The sequence below is a fragment of the Balaenoptera acutorostrata genome, chromosome 7, assembly GCF_949987535.1.
Source record: "Balaenoptera acutorostrata chromosome 7, mBalAcu1.1, whole genome shotgun sequence".
NCBI classification, from domain to species: Eukaryota; Metazoa; Chordata; class Mammalia; order Artiodactyla; family Balaenopteridae; genus Balaenoptera; species Balaenoptera acutorostrata.
This window is the reverse complement of record NC_080070.1, coordinates 50,512,187-50,531,676: the sequence shown is the minus strand read 5'-3', so window position 1 is coordinate 50,531,676 and position 19,490 is coordinate 50,512,187. Positions and strand designations below refer to the sequence as shown.

The 19,490-nt window shown below is 56.7% G+C and overlaps 2 protein-coding genes across 2 annotated transcripts; both read right to left on the bottom strand.

Moving 5' to 3' along the window:
- Nucleotides 1-4,829: 4,829 nt before the first annotated feature.
- On the bottom strand, nucleotides 4,830-8,973 carry HOXA9 (homeobox A9). The gene is made up of 2 exons (XM_007171523.2): nucleotides 7,278-8,973; nucleotides 4,830-6,206 (listed from the first exon to the last, which is right to left on the bottom strand). The coding sequence occupies exons 1-2, from the start codon at nucleotides 7,855-7,857 to the stop codon at nucleotides 5,968-5,970; spliced, it is 819 nt and encodes a 272-aa protein (XP_007171585.2). The 5' UTR covers nucleotides 7,858-8,973; the 3' UTR covers nucleotides 4,830-5,967.
- Nucleotides 8,974-13,046: 4,073 nt separating this feature from the next.
- Nucleotides 13,047-17,439, bottom strand: HOXA10 (homeobox A10). Its single transcript, XM_057549764.1, has 2 exons — nucleotides 15,773-17,439; nucleotides 13,047-14,606 (listed from the first exon to the last, which is right to left on the bottom strand). The coding sequence occupies exons 1-2, from the start codon at nucleotides 16,731-16,733 to the stop codon at nucleotides 14,332-14,334; spliced, it is 1,236 nt and encodes a 411-aa protein (XP_057405747.1). The 5' UTR covers nucleotides 16,734-17,439; the 3' UTR covers nucleotides 13,047-14,331.
- Nucleotides 17,440-19,490: the final 2,051 nt, after the last annotated feature.

Genomic DNA, 19,490 nt, shown 5'->3' with positions numbered 1-19,490 from the left:
TTCACTGGGGCCACCCCTGGGCCTCAGCTAGCTCCTCATAGGCCTGGATGCCTGCGAGCAATACATGCTTTAGAGCCAATTTGGAGAAGAGAGCGGGCCCGGGTGCCTGGGGACTGCAGCCCACTATAGATCTCCATTTCTTTTGGAGACCCCAAAAACAAATAGGGGGACCTTTCCCAAAAGGCCACCCAGCTCTGGCGGCTTCACCTTTCCAAGGACTTGCTTTACCTTTCCAAGACCGAAGCTCAAAGTAGTCTCACTCACTCCCACCCAGGGCCCCAACTCTCGGAGCTTACCTTCCCAAGCCTCCAACCTCTGCGCAGGGTTGGAGCAGCAGAATGCCCTGCTGCCCACCACTCCCTAGAGGGTGGTGGGGCGAACCCTTCCCCTAAACGCCTCATAAACTGCCCAGGCTTCGATGGAAGCCCAGCAGCCAGGTCAGTACGCATTTTACTGCTCAGCTCTATTGCACACCATAAACCCGACCTCACAATGGAATTGCCCCGGAAATTCTCTGAATTATAGAGTTTGATTCCTTGTATACAAAACACTTCCCATCACTTTCAGAGGGTCCAGGCCGCCCCCGTTCACCGCACGCTCTCAGGGGGTCCCAGAAGCACAAAAGGTGGCAGAAGGGTTCATGCTTGGATGCAACGGAGCCCCAGCTCTGGCCTAGTGGACTGCCTGAGGCGTGAGTGGGGAGGCGGGGGCTGTCTGGGCAGGTGGGTGCCTGGTGATTTCCCCTGGGGGCACAGGGGCCATAGTGCGGCAATATCCAGGTATGCCCTTTATGGAGGACCAGGATGATGGTGTGTCTCCGCTGGGAAATGGTGGGGTAAGACTGGAAGAGAAGAAAATACCAAATATTCCAAATAGCATTACTTTCTGGCAGGAAATAAAAGCCTAAGAAAGTTAAAGGAAGACCAAACAAACAAGAAGAAGGCTAGGAGATCAAAGAGGCGGAATTAGACAGCTTTAGACCAATAAATTGTTCCTCGGGTGACACAGAGCAAGATGCAAAGAGAAAGAACGGGCCCCGCCGCCGCCGTCTGTCTAGACTCCGGTGGCTGGAGCAGCCGACACCGATGGCGTTTAAAGTAGAACCTGCCCTCGTGGGGCGACCCGACAGACTGAGGGGGAGCGATTTCTGGGAGAGCAGGAAAGAACGCGTTCCCAGCCAAGAGGGCTGGGAGTCTGTACCATAGGCTCACCCCTGCCCGGGTTTTGTCCGGCGCAGGTCCAAGCCGTCCTGGCAGGACGCGCTGAAGCTCCTCCTGGGCCAAAGAGGATCCATATACTGCCGGCAAGGCCTTGGCCTTTCTGGGCCCAAGTCAGCCAACTGGGCCGAGTCCCGCGGGTGCTGAAACCTCCCTTTCGTTTCTGAGCTTCTCTCTCCCCTCTTGCCTTCTGCAGCGGGATTTTAAAACGAAAAGGCCAGACAAAACCAGGCTTTCAATATGGCCTCTTGAATCGCGTGTTCTGGAGCTTCTGGTTTTCTATTTATTTGGCTGAACAGAGACACCTGCACTGGGTTATATGTGATAATATTCACAGAAATACTCGTTGACGCTCGACCTGGGGCAGGCACGTGAAGGCGAGTTTCTAAGCAGCCGAGCTGTCTTTATTTAAAGACATTTTCTCAGCGCTCTCCTGGAGCTGGGGTCCTACCTACCAAGCAGAGTGTGTTTCCCCTGCTTCTCGTTACGAAACAGTCCTCAATATTTAAATCCAGCTAAGAAGGTAAACCCAGCTCTGGGTCAGCGAATGGAGCCTGCCGAGAGTCGGGCGGCTAGCGATTTACTTCTGCAAACTTTTCCACCCGCACCCGTCTCGCGGGCTGCGCGTCTCTTCTCCTCCTAGTGCGCAGTCCTCCGTCGCGGCGCGGGGGCGGATTCATCCCTGACAAGTGCAAAGGAGCTCCGCCTGGCTCGGGGTCCTGTCTGCGCGGCTCAGAGGGAATCGGTTCCCTGGCAGCGGAGCGGGGAGAGCCGCCTCCCAGCCACCGGCAGGCCAAGGGCAAGAGAGGCCCCGCCTGGCAGTCCACGAAGCCGAGTTCCCAACCGGCCTGCACCTACCTGGAGCCTCCGTGATCGGTGGTGAGAAGCGGTCGCCACCGATCTGCTCCTCCGCCATTTATTTGTAGTTACATAAATCGAGCTTTGTATCTGCGGCTTGGATACACGGCCACGGGCGGCTCTTGGGGAAGTTATAAAAACCCCTTTCATCAGAGGTTGTGAAATTTTATGTATTATATAAGGAAATATAATGAAGGCGTGTGTCTGTAATACCGACGTGTGTATATAAACAGAAAAGGGCGGAGAGAGAGAGAGAGAGGAGAGATGGCAGCCAAAAGCCCAGTCGCCGGTTTTACAGCGTGTACAGCGCGGAGATGCAGGTTGTAAACATTTTGTGGGCTTGGCGGAGATTATTACAACCCAAATAAATGCACCGCGTGGTGTGTTCACAGCGCTAGGGAGTGCTTCGAAGTGTTCTCTGTTTGCTTTTGCGTTTTCCCTCTGAAACCATTCTGCACCCGGGGCTGATCCTCGCACCCGCGCTCCGTACCGCCTCCTGGAAGGCTCTGAGGCGTGTTCCCCCGCCCAGGGTCGAGAATAGGCTGGGCCTGGACTGGGGTTCCCTCCCTCCTCCTCCTCGCCTCCTGAGCAGGGGACGCCAGAGTAACCTCAGTGCCTCCACTACTCAGGAAATTCGGCGGCGAGAGAAAGCAAGGGAGGCTTTCACCACGTGAGCTCCTATCCTGGAGCTGGGATGTTAATATAACTATTTTAAATATCACATTTATTTTAGAATAACTAAAGCAGTTCCTGGTCTGTCCCCCGGGATTCCCCATCCTGCCATACCCACACCAGACAATTACCAAGAATGCCTTTACGCCCAATTTTCAGCCGCCTAATTTTATTGTCACGTTTTTAAGGCGGCCTAGTCCGGGGATCCTGGCTCGCCTGCGGGTGCTGGCTCTCCCGACCCTGCACCGGGGCGTAGACTTCGGGGCTCTCTCTCGGGCCGCCGCAGGACCCTTGGCCACCGTGTATGCCCTCTGCACACCCTCTGGGGGGTCACCAGGTCCACGGGCTGTAGGCCTTAGTCCTTGTGTCTGTCCGCCGGTCAGTCGCGTTCTCCGAGCGTCGTCGTGATGCCCCGAGGCCTGTCCTGGGCTAGGAACGGTGACCCTAAATCGGTCCGCGCGCCTGGAGCTACTGCCCCATAGCCGCCGGACAGCTGCAGCCCCGCAGCGCTAGGCCCCCGGGATGGGGGAGAAGGGGGCGGGAGCGGTGCAGGTCAGGCGAGCCCCCGCCGCTTGCCTTTTTGTTTCCCAGCGAGGCTTCTGTCCAGGCGTGAGCAGCACCGAAAATATATGACCACCGTTCGCTCAAATCTGGGTCTCCCATTCCAGAAAAGCTTGCATCAAGTCGACATCTTAGGAACTTCCCAGGGTCAAGGCGGCGGGAGATGGCGGCGCGGGTGCCTTTTGCGTGGAGCCATACTGCCATCTGCTGGCCTCACCTTGACACTGCAGCCCAGCAGCCCGGCCTGAACTTCGTCAGCAGCCGCCGCGGGTCGGGCGTCCCACTCCCAAAGCTGGGCAAGGGCCTATCCCCGGGGGGTCTGCACGGAGCCCGGAATCTACGCTGCTGAGAGGGCAGTGCCCATAAAAGCGAGCTGTTTCCGCAGCCGCTTTATCGGCGGCAGACAGAGCAAACAAATGAAAGGGCTTTGGTGGAAAATCTTAATTGGGGCTGGACAGTTGTAAACTCATTAAGGGCCGAATTCCAGACAGTTCGCAGACCCGGCCTTTATGGCACACCCTTACTGCCCATTCTTTGAAGTTCCTTCTGTCTGCAACAACAGAGGGCGTCCCAACCGGGCGGCAGGGTGGGGGTGGGAGAGAGGGGACGCCCCATCCCCCGGCGCCCAGGCTCCCCTTTTCCGAGCCCAAACACAGATAACTTCGCAGAAATCGCGGGGGGTTGGGGGGGGGAGGCGAGAAAAGAAAAAGGGGAAGATGAGGCTGAACCCTCCTCCACATCTAGAAGGCGCTCAGGCCTCCGAAGTTGTGGCCGTTCCCCCCGCAGCCCTTTACACCCCATAAACGGTAACAGCCCTCATTTTCTTTTATGGCGCTTGGGGCTGGTCGGTTGCTTGGGCTCTGCCTCTGTCAGGACTTGTGCTTGGGAGGGGTGCGCGGGGCGGGGCCCAGAAGCCCCCCACCCCCCGGCAGGCCTGGCAGGGCGCGGGGGCGCAGTCCTTCAGTCCCCTGAGAGCCCCTGACTGTCCGTGCCCGCGGCCACGTTGGGGCGGCCAGGCTCCAGTTTCCCTTCTGGCAGATTCTTTAGGGGGCAGGTCCTCAGCTCTCGGTCCTGCTGCAGCCCCGACCCCAGCTCCCACCCCCGTCCCCCCGCCAGGGAAGAAGGCCTCCCCGGAGTCGCCATGGATCCAGTTTGGGAAACTCTTGGGGCTCCAAGATGAAAGAATGGCCGTTCCCAGCCACTGGCCACCCGTACGCGACACCCCAGCCCAACTTCTCTGAGGCCTCCCCGCCGTCCCGCAAATGGACACAAAGCCGGGAGCAGGGCTTCGCCGACCCTTGTTGTCCAGCGTTCCTCCGCTGCCTGCATCGCCAGACAGCCGGCCTGGTAGGCAGAGCTGAGGCCCGTCCGAGCCTGGCTGCTGCAGGTTTTGGCTCCCAAAGGCCCGCTAGAGACTAAACTGAGGTTCTGTCCTCCTCCATTTCATCCCGCCCCCACCCCAGACTCTACCCAGGCTCCCCTGTCCCGGAGAAGAAGGTGCAAAGAGCTGACCCGCAAAAATTAGAAAAGAATCAATATTTTATTTGGCAAAAAGTTAAATATTTCAACACAATTTGGTCAGTAGGCCTTGAGGTAACTATTGCAAAATATACAGTGTACGTTCAGCCTGATGGAAACCCCAGATTCATCAAGGATACAAATCTACGGTAGCCCAATGGCGGTTTCATAGTGTATAATTTATTATCAATAAAATTAACTCCATTACAATAAGCATTCATTTTCCCCCAATTAAAATTAAACGTAAACCATAGGTAGTAACCTTCTGCACATACGTATAGCTCCAAGTTTCCTCACTGTTTGGTGCAAAAACAATATTCAAACTTGTTTGATTACTTTTTCTTTAATATGTGGATTATATATACACAATGGACAAGACAGGTCTATAGAGCATGTAGAGACTAAAATGTCCGCATTTCAAAAATGGAGAAAACCATGAATCTATGCGTCCAGGAGAACCCTTTCTTTTCTTTTTTTAAAATTTTATTTCACTGGGAAATCCTTACAGCTAGTTTACAATCAAAGGTTAACAGCCTAGTTATACAGAAGACATATTCCACTACAGAGCTATACCCCTATGCAATGCTTTCTCCCCTCATAAACAACCTGAGTTCAAATCGAATTCTAGCTTTCACAATCACAACGGGTGCATCACCCATCACAGAAGTTTGAGTCACAAAACATAATTACCACAATAAAACACAGTGTTCAAGTATCTGGGCAGATCGCTCTGCCGCACAAAAAGCAAATTAAATTAACTACACAGACTAAACACTATACAGCCCGCCGTCAACACTTGTGCATTATAAAAAGGTAGTTTTTTTTGTTTGTTTATTTGTTTTAAGTCAGGAACAGGTAGATTTTTAAAAAATATATACAAGCTAGCACATACAGCCATCAGCGCTAATGCCCCCCACTTTTTTCTGTCTTATAGAAAATGGAAAGCTTACAATACCTCCTCCATCAAAGCGGCAGGCCAAGGAACCAGCCTGAGCAGGGTTTGCCAGGGGGAGATGAGGCCTGGAGTTTAGAGCCGCTTTCTGCGGGGTGGTGGAGGCCGGGGTGGGGTGGGGGTTAGGAGAAGGGGACGGGCAGTTCTCTCTCTCTAGCTCGCTCTCTTTTCAAATTAACTTGAGTCACATCACTCGTCTTTTGCTCGGTCCTTGTTGATTTTCTTCATTTTCATCCTGCGGTTCTGGAACCAGATCTTGACCTGCCTCTCGGTGAGGTTGAGCAGTCGTGCTACCTCGTACCTGCGGTCCCTGGTGAGGTACATATTGAACAGAAATTCTTTCTCCAGTTCCAGCGTTTGGTGTTTTGTATAGGGGCAGCGCTTCTTCCGCGTGGAGCGAGCGTGGAGCCAGTTGGCAGCCGGGTTACCTGCGTGGGAGCGAGAGAGAGGAGGGATTTAGGAGGAGAAGCAGCACACCCACCCCTCTCCGCTGGGGGCTAGGAAAACTCCTGGGGTCTTCAGCCAAAGTTCAGGACGCTGCTGAATTGGTTAGGGAAGGCAGGCGAGCCTCCAACACAATGGAACCCTGGCACAGACGCAGGGACGGTCACTTACAATTGCACGCCGTAAAACCTCGGCTCCCTCCTCCCCTCTGAGGCCCTCCTTTCTCTTCCTCTGTCCTCCGGTCCCCTCCTCTCCTTCCTCCCGCTCTCCGCACATTGTGTAAGAAGTGAAATTTGAAAACAGATCTCTTTCTTGCCACACAGGGGGAAACCACTCTGCCCTGTATTCCTTAGCAAGATTAATATTCTATTCTCCCTCTCACTACCTTCCCTTCCCACCTTTCCTTCTACTACTCTCCCCACTCCTTATTTTGACCTCCCTGTAAGGCCGTGGGAGCTGGGCAGGCCGGCACGGTGCCCCTAGGCACCCCAAGACCGTTGATCACTTCTCGGGTTTATTTGAATAATCTAGCATGGGGACCCTCGTGTCCCGGTCGCCTGCAGCCACATCTTGGGCAGGATTTACACCGCCATTGGCTGGAGCAAGAAGTGGAGGGAATCAGCAGTCTTCCCCAGCGTCCCGGGTCAGGCTGCCCCGGCTGGCTGCAGTTGCTGCCGCCGCTCCCGGACAATCTAGCCGCACAAAAGACTTTCTCTGCCGCGCTGCTTTCGAAGAATCTCCCAAAGTATCTGTCTTGGTCCCGGGCAGCCAAGGAAAGGGGCGGTGGGTCTTGGCTCGTACCGCAGCGCCTGCCCCGCCCCCTCTCTCGGCAGCAGCCACCTCCCCTCCCCCGGAGCCCGGCGCGCCCGCTTGTCACTGGTTTCAGGACTTGGGGCCCCATCCGAGGCCTCCCAAATAGCAACTTCTGGCTCCCGGCCTTTGCTCAGGAGGCTCCCAGCACGGGCGAAGGCTGGTTCCGGAGAAAGCTGGCGGGCCGGCAGATCCGGGTGGCCGGCGTGGAGGCGGTGGTTGGTCTGGAGGGAGGAGACACTTACTGGGATCGATGGGGGGCTTGTCTCCGCCGCTCTCATTCTCAGGATTGTTTTCGGAGAAGGCGCCTTCGCTGGGCTGTTTTTCTCTATCAACTGGAGGAGAACCACAAGCATAGTCAGTCAGGGACAAAGTGTGAGTGTCAAGCGTGGGACAGTCACCCCTTCTGGCCGACAGCGGTTCAGGTTTAATGCCATAAGGCCGGCTGGAGGGCAAGCCCGCGAAGGAGAGCGCGCCGGGCGTGGGCTCCAGCCAGGAGCGCATGTACCTGCCGTCCGGCGCCGCCGCCGCCACGGGCGCCTGGGGGTGCACGTAAGGGTGGTGGTGATGGTGGTGATACACTGCCGCGGGCACCGCATTGGCGCCCGCCGCGTGCACCGGGTTCCACGAGGCGCCAAACACCGCCGCCTTGGACTGGAAGCTGCACGGGCTGAAATCGGGGTGCTCCGCCAGCGCCGCGGCCTGCCGGGGGGGCTGGCCCAGGGCTCCCGGCGCGTAGCGGCCCGCGCCCAGCTCATCCGCGGCATCTGCGCCCAGCAGGAATGAGTCCACGTAGTAGTTGCCTAGGGCCCCGGTGGTGGCCATCGCCGTGCCCCGCGCCCGGCCGGCCCGGCCCGACCCGCGGAAATTATGAAACTGCAGATTTCATGTAACAACTTGGTGGCACCAGGGGGAAGTACAGCCACCTAATAAGTTGCCGGCGCCCGCGCCCCCATTGGCCGCGCGCGTCACGTGCCCGCCCGGCAGAACAATAACGCGTAAATCACTCCGCACGCTATTAATGGCCCAGTGTTTTGCAGTCGTAATTTTTATAGCAAAAGCCATATGTTTTTATGCAAAGGGATCGCAGCGCTCCACGATCGGGTTTGTTTTAATTGTGGCCAACGAAGATTAAAAGATCAAATTTGGCCTTGCCGCTGTACTCTCTTCCCCTCCCACCGCCACCACCAGACATACACTTCTTAAGCGGACTATTTTACATCACAATTAATCACGCCATCAGCAAGGCGCGGGTCCCGCGTGCAAGTGCGGCCGGCGGAGCCCCTCACATAAAATTAGACAATAATTGAAGCCATAAAAAGGCAGCCAAATCGCATTCTCGCTCTACTGTATTTAAATCTATATTTATGATATTTCATAAGGAGTTATTGTTTCAGAAGCCACACAGGCTGGTGGGAAGTTGGGAACGACCAACAGATCCGTTTGACTCGTCGTGGCTCCCAGCTGTAAAAATTTACGAGGACTTGGAAAGGTTAAATTAGACTGTTGTGTTTGGTTGGCGAGCTCCCTGTAAATAATCCTTGTGGTCCCAGGAGATGCGAGTTTACCCGGGGCCGGTCGAGAAAAGTCAAATTCAACGCAGTATCCGTCCCAAACTGAGCCAGCACCGCCCCTGTCGGAGGGCGCTGGGCAGGGACGGGCCGCCGAGAGGGCGGCACCTATTGTGGGCCCCCGGAATCTGCCCGACTGGAGCGCAGGGCGCCCGGACAGCTACCAAATTCGCCGCTGAGCCTCCAGCGAGGGCCCGACCGAGGAGCGGCCAGAAAGGGAGCGGCCAGCCGTCCCTGAGGCGATGGGCTTGCGGACCTGGTTGTGACGCGCGCTCGGCCCCAACCCCGCGCACACGCGAGCCCAGCGCGCCCTGCTCGTGGTCAGCCCGGAATCACTATCCCCCGCCCCCGGCGGACGCAGCAGGCGGCCCAGCCCCGTGCTCCAACCTCGAAGGCCCTAACGCTGAGCTCTGCAGGCCTCGTCGCATTCCCTGAATCTGAGCTGCGAAAAAACACGAGGCAGTTATCAATGAAAGGCGAGTCCGCTGGCGGAAAGGCAGAACCGCCTAAGAGATCCCGCGGCTCCAGTAGCTGGGAGGCCCGCACCGGAGCGGTTGGCCTCCGGGCCCCCGTATGAGTCCTTCAGGGCTCCTTCCTTCCTGGCTCCTATCCCGGGCCCGCCTCGGTTACCCACCCGACCCGAGGCTCGGCAGAGTTACAAGGCCCAAAGCGAGGGGCCGCCGCTCAAGTCCAGGGCTAGAAATTAAAACGGGGAGGAGCACAGGGCATTGACTTTTAATCCCATTCCTCAGTTTGGCCAAATTGAGGAAGGTATTTCTCATCCCTTAGAGTCTTTCAGAGGTAAATTAAAAGGCCTCGGCCTGGATGTTAATTGAAAAACAAAAACAAAAAGCTACTCCAAACCCGAACAGAAAGAGGCGACTCCTAAAAACGGGGTAATTAAATTCACGTGTGAACACTGTGCTTGCAAGAGTGTGTTTCTCATTAGCCCACTTCCCTGGAGGCGAGGGCGGGCGGGCGGGCGGGCGGCATCGGTCGCTTCCATCTTCTTTTTTGCCTTCATCCTCCCCAACTGTTCCAGTAATCCCCCAAACCCTGATACACCCCTATCCCAGGCGGGGACTCTCAAATGCCAGGCTCTCCCCGAGAATGAGGCTGCCAAGCCGAGCAGAGACCAACCGGGTGCCCCTTCCTCGGCCCGCGCCGGAAGAGGGAAGTGGCCGACACAATGAACTCCCACGTGGCCGGTCCTGGCCGCCTCGGCCCCCTCCTCCCTAATATTTTCCTTTCCCTGTAAATTCCTCCGCCTTATCCGCACCCTCACCGCAGCCCCGGGTGTCCCAAATATCGACCTCTTAGATTTTCATTAAGAAAAATTAACCCTGGAGGAAACCTTCACTCCTAATTATAATTGTCTGCCAACGGGCTGGATACCCCTGCTTGCCGTTTCCTTTTTTTTTTTGTAGCCAGGGAAGACACCAGTGATTATTAGTATTTTTTTAAATTAAAAGGCTGGGTTTCTTTAAATAGCCTTAGCGCCCCCAAATAGGACGCTTACTAAATAATTAGCAGGCATCGAGAATTAAGCAGTCTTTACTGATGCCTAGAAAGGAGGGAGATCACAAAACTAAATGTTATCCCTATTTAGCCCACAGGTTTGGGGAGAGAATATTCAGGCTTTTGTGTCTGCTTTTATTTTGGAAGTGAAAAGGATTGTGTGTGCATACAGAAACATTAAATGGGTATGATTACAAACTGCCTCTTCTAAGCCTGAGAGTTCAAAAACCTTGGCCTCCAAAACAAATCCAATACTCAGGTCCTGCAAATGGCAGGGAGGAATTGAGGCGAATGCCCTATGCCGGCCTTTCAGAAAACAGGAGGGCAGGCTGAGCAGTGAAAATAGTTCCTGGGCTGCTGCAGCTGGGAAGCGAAGCGCTGCTCCGTGGGTTTTAGCCTGAAGGCCCGCACGTGTGTTGGGGGATATGGAGGGGTAGAAGTTGTTTTCAGTTCCCTGTAGCGAGAATGGTCCCTCTGGCTTCAAACCGTGGCCTACAACTTGGAACACGGACTCAAGTTTGTATTCCAACGGTTCTGGAATTTAGGATTCCTTTCCCCTATTATTTGAAACAGACTGGCACTGGAAGGGTTCCCTTCTCTAGCATCTGTCCCCACAAGGATGCCATATCTAACATACTCTGAACCTGACAGAAGTTACTGGCAAGCAAGCAGCCAATCTTTGCCCTAGCGGGGCTCCCTTATCGCGGTTAAAGCCAGAGCCTGGACTCGCCGGCCGGGAGAGCCGAGGAAGCTTCCCGGCAGAGTTCCCTGCGTGATGCTCCACCGAGCCTGGCTAGGCCTCAGCCCAGGTCTCAGCCTCAGCTCCCCAGTGAAGTTGGCGACAGGCCTCCTTGCCCTCGGAGTGGGCACACAGAAACGCCGTGAATGCCCCTAATCAGATCTCCTAGGCTGCCGTGGAGTAGAAACGCCAGGCCGCCGCCATCCGGTCGTGATCGTAACCGAGACCTTGTCTGCGCCGTGGCATACCAGGCCCAGATCCACAGCCCTCGACAGCCGCGACCCTCGAGCCCTTCCTCTGCAGATTTCGACCTCTACTTGAACGCGCATAGAAAAATAAGACACCCTCCTTCCACCGCTCTCCCCAAGCAAGCCCTGGATCTCTCCCGGTTCCCTTCCAAAGGAATGTTGGGGAGGAGAGGAGGTGGAGATAGAAAACTGGACATAGACTGAAGGTGAAAGAAAAACAAAGAAAAGGAAAGAAAAAAAGGAAGGGGTAAAGAAGAAAGAGAAAAAAGAGGAAGGAAGGAGGGAAGGAAAGAAGGAAGAGTCAAAGGCAGCTCTTGGGAGTAGAGGGCGGTTTACAGAGAGAAGGGTAAGTGACAAAGCCAGGATCCCAGCTCCTGTCAGCCCTGTCCCTCATAATTTAGACTGAGTCTCCACTGGCAAAGGGATCTTTCCTGATCCCGTACCCTGGATTGGGGCTGGAGGTGTCCCAGCCTTGCAGGAGAATGGCAGAGTCCCTAGCCAGGCGCAGGCCTGGAGCGGGGGAGGCCCAGGATGGAAGCTTGCGCCCCTGACCTTGAATGGCCCGAGGCCCAGAATTCCTACCACGCCCCTGGCGTCCTCGAAGGAGCAGCTAACCTGACCGTACCTGCTCCGGGCCAGGTGGGGGCGGGGGGGTGAGGCCAGCAGCCTGGCAGAGCGCTAAGAAGGAGGCAGCGTCGAGGCTCCTGCGCGGGATAAGCCGCGGTTGCCACCGCAGGCCTGGCACGACCAGGGCCCGAATGCCCCGCCCGGCCCGGCCCCGCGCGCACAGGTACCTGAGACGATTTCAACTGAAGTAATGAAGGCAGTGTCGTGCTGTCGAGAGAAAGGTGGATCCCAACAACAGGAAACTACCTAAATCACCGACCAGTTCTGGTGCTGCCCGCGCGGAGCTGCCTCGCCCGCCGCCGCCGCCGTTACTGCCGCCGCCGCCGCCAAAGGAGAACCCTGTGATCGCGCCCGGCCCCTCGCCAACCTGCGCCCGCCGCTGTCACTGTGTGTCCCAGGCTGCCGCTAAGGCATCACGGAGGGAGAAGCCACCGGCCCCGGTAAGGTAAACCTGGGAGAAGAAGGGAAGGAAGGTAAAGGAGAGAGAGGAAAATGGAAGGACGGGAGAAAGCGAGAAGAGAGGAGGGAACGAGCAGTGTGCAGGCTGGTTTCCCAAATCTTGCAGCTCAGCGACCCGGCGCGGCGCCGAGCGGCGGCAGCCCTGGGCGATTCGAAAGCGCAAGGGACAGCAAGGAGTCCGGCTCCCTGTCTGGCCTCGGCCTCCCGCGCTCGCTCCCTGCCACTCGCTCTCCCCCTCTCTCCCTCCCCGCCAGCCAGCCAGCCGGCCGGGGCGCGCCCTCCTGCGCCCCCTCCCCCCTGCTGTCGCCCCCCCACCTCCCGCGAGCAGGAAACGCGTGGCCCCGCCGAGGGCGACCAGGTCGGGGAGGCCTGCTGGGGGAGGGAGGACCCATGCAGCCCCGCCGCGGTCTACCTAACCGCTGCTGCGGACGCTAGTGACGCGCTGTGGTCCCAGCCTGCTCCCCGGAGTCCTAGGCTGGGGGTCATTTAGGACCCGGAGACCCACGAAATAACCAGCCTCTGCGAACCTCCCCGGGGGCTCCCGAAAGAAATCCTGTTTGGCTTCCTCTGTCTATGCAGCTCCCCTCTCAACTGAAACCACTGGTCCAAGACAGCCACAATCCAGATATACTAGCAAGTCATAAAACTGAACAAAAGCCGACAAACCTTACGGCACCAGGGCTATAGGGCCCAGACAAATTACGACCGTCTAGGTAATATTTAAATAGATGCCTAAAGTAATTGCAGGGGGCGCGGGCTAGTCCTCCTGTTGTAAAAGTGGTGGACGGGATAAAGTGGAAGGTGAAGATAAGAAGTAAAAAAAAAAAAAAAAAAAGAGGTAAAATTAAAAAGCTTCATTCCACAGCTTTTATTCTTCTATAAGAACATAAACATCGTCTTTTCCACGCACAGCAGCATTACAATATTAATTTATTCTGATTTAAGATTAGAAGTAAATAGAGCTAGAACTAACATTTATAATAACGATAGAATGCATTTGCATAAAACAAGATTGGCAATTTTTCATAATAATACACATTTATACAGATTTGTATTTTATAGTTTTTTCTTTTTCTGCACCTACAGGTTTGACCCTTTTATGCATGTAACTTCACAGTATAAAGGAAACCCAACAGTGTCTCCCTTCTCTAGTCTATTCCGCTTGCCCCAGCCCTCCTTGGCTTCCGTGAATTTTAGAAAGAAAAAGAAAAGAAAAGAAAAAAGGGAAAAACGAGGAAAAAAACCTCCACAAGGTAGGGAGAATTATGGTGTGCTTGTTGTGTGTTACCAGTGGTAACAATTATTTAATGACAAAAAAATCCACTAAATCTGCAGGTATAAACAAAACAACATATGATTATTTATCTACAGCCAGAAGGGCATGGAAATTCAGAGTAAGTGAAGTAATTTAGTCCCACAATGCGAGACCTTACACAAACTGGAAGAGAAGTTTCCTTCTCTTGGTCATTCTTTTCTTCTTTTAAAGCTGGGATATCTTACAGAGGAAGGAAAAATTAATCTTTCTGACTTTCTCAGTTTTGCCAATCAGCCAAAGTCAAGCCCTTTTGCCAACCTGCGTGTCCATGCCTGCAAGCCCTTCTCTTTGCCAAGGAAGAAAAGAAAGAAAAAAGAAACCCAGGGGCCTGTATCCCATGATTAAACACAGCCCAGCACTCCAGGCAGGCAAGCCCGGTGGCGGCTCCTTGCACCATTGACCTCAGGCCAGACACCTCAGCTGCCTACAATGCGACCTCCGCCTTCTGGCTAGGTTTGCCGGCCCTGCAGGAAACCAGCTCCACCAGGAGGACAGAGGCCATTTCAAGCAGTGGAACCCCGAGACAGCAAACCATCCCTGTCACCGCTTTACATTTAGGACAATATCTCTCTATATAGAATTTTAGCGCTATATGGCTTTTCCCCCCAGAAAACAACAAATAAACCAGCACCAAGCAAACAGAAAAAGAAACAAAAAGTCAGAACAAACCAGCCCTGCACAGATGTAACGGCCAGCGAAATGGTGAGTGTGGGAGGGAGGAATGGGGCTCCGGCACAGGTGCAAGTTCCTGGGCAGAGCCGAAGACAGAGGGAGTAGAACGGCTCTCTGGAAGCGAAAAGAACCGCATTGCCTGGAGCTTCATCAGGAAAAATTAAAGTTGGCTGTGAGCTCCCGGATCCGGTTTTCTCGGTTCATTTTCTTCAGTTTCATCCTGCGGTTCTGAAACCAGATTTTAACTTGTCTGTCCGTGAGGTGGACGCTGCGGCTGATCTCTAGGCGCCGCTCTCGAGTAAGGTACATGTTGAACAGAAACTCCTTTTCCAGCTCCAGCGTCTGGTGCTTGGTGTAGGGGCAGCGTTTCTTCCGGCCGCTCTTTGCAGTGAGCCAGTTGGCTGCATTTTCGCCTTTGGAATTGCCTGGCATTTAAGAGAATAAAGAGGGGAAGGTTAAATCGAGGCCACGAGGGCTGCACGCAGGGGTGAGTTCGGATCGTGCCTACCGTAAGAGGGATGCCCTGAGTCACACGGAGAGAGTTATGCCCCCCCTTTAGCCTGCCCAGGGAGAGCAGTTCCTCCAAAAGTCATGTGCAAAATCGAGTGGGCCTCCAATCTACACCTACTCTCCCAATTTACATTTTCCTCCACTTTTTTCCAAACACCTGTTTTAACACAAAGCTGCCAGGCGCTTGCAGAAGGAACGGCCTGGGAGGGCAGGCTGTATATCTTGAACTTAACGCCTTTCTTTGCTTCTCGCCCCAAGGCAGACAAGCATTTCCTGCAGCCCCCAGGCTGGGGGCGCAGAGTGGTTACTTGGAAGGGGGGCAGGCAACGTGGCTGTGTCTCACTCCAGTTCCCTGGTTGCCCAAGGCCTGATGAGGAGAGGAAGAAGGACATAGATGGGACATGGGGAAGGCACGAAAAACTGATTGGGGTCAAGGGCCCTGCCTCGCGTCTCTCCAGGAGCCAGGGACGTGCAATCTGGGCGATTTCGAGTTCCAGGGGACGCGAAATGGCCCCTTTCTGACTCTCAGATCAGGGCCCAGGCATCCGGGCTGCATATGCCTTTTCTTCTCCCCGCAACGAGGATTCCCGTCCCTCCAGCAACTTTGAAAAAAGCAAGGGGGATCGTAAACTCGAACTTCGCCGGTTAATGGGCTTATTTATTGGTGCTGGCGGCTGCTTATTTTGGATGCCTTACAAACATCCGCGCTATCTGCGGGCGAGACACTTTCCCTCCCTCCCCCTCCCCCCCGCGTGGGCCGCGCCTGGCAGGCTGGGCCCAGACCACCGCTTAGGGTGCTCCGGGGCTCGGAGAAGGGCACGCACAAGAGGGGAGCTGCTTGCCGGTGTCCTCGCCCCCAGTCGGAGGACGTCTTGGTGTGGGGCGCTAAGCCTGACATGAATTTTTACTGCGTCCCCACGCCCAAATATTAAAAAGCAAGTTCACAAGGTCAGCCTGCCTGCAGTTCGGGCCAAGGCCGGCCGGCTGCCGTGCGGACTCCTGGCTCTCTGCTTCTTCCCTTCTCTGGGTCTGCCTGTCTGCCGGCCCGCCTGACTGCGGCCCTTCAGCGCGCCCTGCTTACCCAGGGAGTCCTTCTCGGGCGAGGCTTTGCTGCTCTCGGAAGGGGCGGGGGAGAGCTCCTCCGCAGCCGAAGACGACGCGTGCGCCTCCTCGTCGCCCTGCGAGCCCCCGCCGCCGCCACCGCAAGCCAGCGTGGGGGGCGGCGGCGAATCGAGGGCTCGCTCCTTCCGGGCTGCATCCGCAGAACCGGAGGCGAGCGCGGGTGGCGGGTCGAAGCCGCGCCCCGGGGGCTGAGCAGGGAACGGGCCGGCGCCGAGCTGCTGCGCGCCGCCGCCGCTGCCGTAGCCCTTGGCGGTGCCATAGGCCTGAGAGAGGCGGAAGTAGCCAGGCACTGGCACCCCGCTGGAGGTGCCCAGGGCGCAGCGGTCAGGCGGCGGGCCCCGCGGGAAGGGGCCCAGCTCGGCAGCGGCGGACGAGCCTTTGGGGCATTTGTCAGCCGAGTCGTAGAGGCAGTAGGAGTTCTCCTCTTTGATGTTCTGCGCGAAAGAGCACGAGGTGGCCTGCGGCGGGGGCTGGGGTGGTTGCGGCTGGGGCGGCGGCTGCTGCTGGGGCGGCGGCGGCGGCGGCCCTTCGGGCGGCTCCAGCCGGCATGACCGGGGCGCTTCCAGCCACAGATCTATAGGCGCGGGCGCGTAGCCGTGAGCCCCGGAACCCAGGCCCCCGCTGCCACCACCGCCGCCCGGCGACGCCGCCTCATTGCGCTTGCCTCCCAGAGCCGGGAAGAGCCCGCAGCTCTGCAGCCCGTAGGGCAGGTCGGCGGCCGACGGCAGGTAGACCCCGCCGTGGGCATAGTAGCCGCCGCCGCCGCCGCCCCCCGCGCCGCTGCCACCACCGCCAGCCTCGCCTCTGCCGGAGCTGATGAGCGAGTCGACCAAAAAAGAGTTCGCGGCGGGGCTCTCCGAGCATGACATTGTTGTGGGATAATTTGGCGAAGGAAGCAGATAGCCCTTTCTGGCTGACATTTCTTGTGCAAAACATGCTGAATACGATTAGCAATCCCCCCGCACCGCGGCGAGCGCCCGCAGCCAATCCTGAGCCAGAGTTTCCGCGCGACCACTCCCAGTTTGGTTTCGTAGGCGCGGGGCCGCTCTCCGAGGGCGCCCTCCGAGCCCGCGATTGATATAAATATGTAATCTGTATTGATGGGCCGCGAGACGCACACCCAATACCTCAGCCCAAAGGCCAGGAGCTGCGGGGGCCGCCCCAACGTGGCTGGTAGGGGCCCTGGCCCCTGGGCTCGCTCCCCCCATGCCCAGGCGCGCGCCCTCCTTTGGGGCCTGTTTGAAGGGCCCCTGGGCCCCGCGCAGTTAACAAGTGGGGTGTTTACGGTGCGCACCCCGGCCCGCCTTGGGTGCTCCCCATTTTAATTTCGGAATCAGCCACCAGACCTCGGTGCACTCTAGACACTAAGGGGGGGCCGTCAGGGCCTCAAGCTCTTCCCATTCAGCCCTGGACCTGGAGCTGTCTCCCCAAGGTGGTGGACCTATTCCTAAGGTCACCAGGATCCTCAGAGTGTCCGAAATCCAGAGCAGACTGGAAGCCGGCAGTTGCCACTTCTTTCTTGCATCCCTCACAGAACTCTTCCCAAAATGCAACGCCCTGGCCTCTCAACCCCGTATGCGCTCCGCTCCTCCTCCGCCAGTGCGTTGATCCAGTTAGGATGTTTACCTATGGCGTGCTCACCTGGCTTGCCTTCTCTGCAGCTCCTGTCGGTGAACCTTGGTGGGCTGCCACGAGTGGGGGGTCAAGGCGACTGACAACTTTGGCGGAGAGACTTCCCCACCCTTACTCCAAGGCCAGAGGGAGGTCCAGCCACCCCGCAGCCACATCACCTTGGCAGCCTCCAAGCTCATGCGCCTTTGGGGGAAGTGAAAGAAATATTGATCTTCAGGGTTTTTGGCTTACCGGGAGGCGAAGACCTGGAGGGGGAAACTTGGAGGGGGGGGGTGGCAAACGGACACCTCTGCCACACAATTCTCGAACTCTCCCTTTAGCCTTGGCATTCGCACGCTGCTGGAGGCTACGACAAGAACGAGTGTCACCACACTCCTAGGTCTCGGTCCCCTCCCCTCTTCCTCCCTCCCCTCCAAACCCAAGGCTGGGGCATCCCTCACTCCCGCAGAGTGCGCATTTTAACGAGGCCCGCGGTGAGGAAATCCGTTCTCTGTGAGGCCTGGCTGGGCTCGTGGCCCAGTTATAGGCGCGTTCGGAGGCCAGGCCCTTTGCTCAACAGACACCGGGGCCTCCTTCTTCCCTGGCTGTAGGGACCGCGCTCTTAGTCAACTGGAAACGGCAGGCCCAGGGCGCTAGCCCCCAAGTGTGGGCCTCATACATGTCTCAGGAAATGCGACCTTTTCCGGCCGGATCCAGGGAGCCCAGGAGGTCGCTGCCTTGCCCCTGGCCTACGGGCTAGAGCTCTCCAGGATGCCCCAGGCCTGCCCACTCCGCCAGCTCCGGTCCCTGCAGAGGGCTTGACTGGAGCTGCCGAACGCCGGGATCCCGCTGCGGGCGGCAGCGGGGAAAGACCCTTGCCTTCCGGGTGATTTGCCAGGCACTTGGCCTTGTTCCTCCCAACGTGAACTCAGTCGGTGGAGGAAGCCGAGCCTGAGAGGACCCAGAGAGAGCGTATGGGAGAGCTGGCGGCAGAGCCCTGGTGCTGGCTTCTGAGATGCAAGTAAGCAGTTGCGGTCTCTGCCGGCAGCCGCTGCTCGGCGCGCAGCACCCGGAGGCCGTGCCACCGCTTGCGCTGCGCTCCAGCCACTTACACCTCTGCGCCCCGCGGTGACCGGCTCTGCAGACTGGACGTCTGGGGTGGAGAAGAGAGGGATAGAGAAGGAGAGGAACAGAAGGAAAGAAGGACAGAGGGAGAGAAAAGAGAGGGAGAAAAGGGGAGAGAGAGCATGAGAGAGTCAGCTCTCTCCAATCCAACAGGGTCTTGAGGCTGCAGTAGCGGCGCAGCCGAATCAAGTGAGGGGTCTGTGCCGAGAGATCAGGATCTGTCCTTCACTCTCCATATCGCTCAAACGCACAAGGCCAAGGCAAATTTTAATCGGGCTAGGCTCACGAGGTCAACGAACTTGAGTACCAAAAGCTTCAGACCACGCAGCCCAGGATCCTTCCCCAGATGGACTTGGTCCTTACCCACCTTGTAAGGAGAGTGAAACTGACTGGGATTCTCGTGCTCAGCAGTGCTACTGGGAAATGCCACAAAGCTGAGAACTGCCTGAGAAGGGGGTTTTGCCCCTCAGCACTGTCCATACCTCTCAGGAAATCTCTGCCCAGTGGGAAGTAGGTTCCAAGTACAGGAGAGGGTCCCCTGAGGAGAATGAGCCCCAGCAGGCCAGTGAGCCAGGACTTGGTGCCTTTTCAGACAAAATGCAGAAAGCAACTTCCCAGCCCACAGGTTAGGAAGGACCAGTGGCCACAGGAGAGAATGCTTGAGATGGTGGAGGCTAAAAAAATAAAGTGAAAGACAACGCTCTAAAGGATCTAAACCTGTCTTTCTTAACCTTTTTGGAAGTTAAGGCCCCCTTTGGTAAATCTAAGGCCACGTTCTGACTCTTATCCTGTGAAAAATGCATATCTGTGCATTCCCACAATTTGACCCATTATTTTCAGGGAGTTCACAGACCCCTCAAAGCCTTTTCCTTGGGGTCTCCAGAATGTTCCAGGGCTCTCCGGGAAATCAGCAGCCCTGCCAGTTTGACTAGTAAGACAAG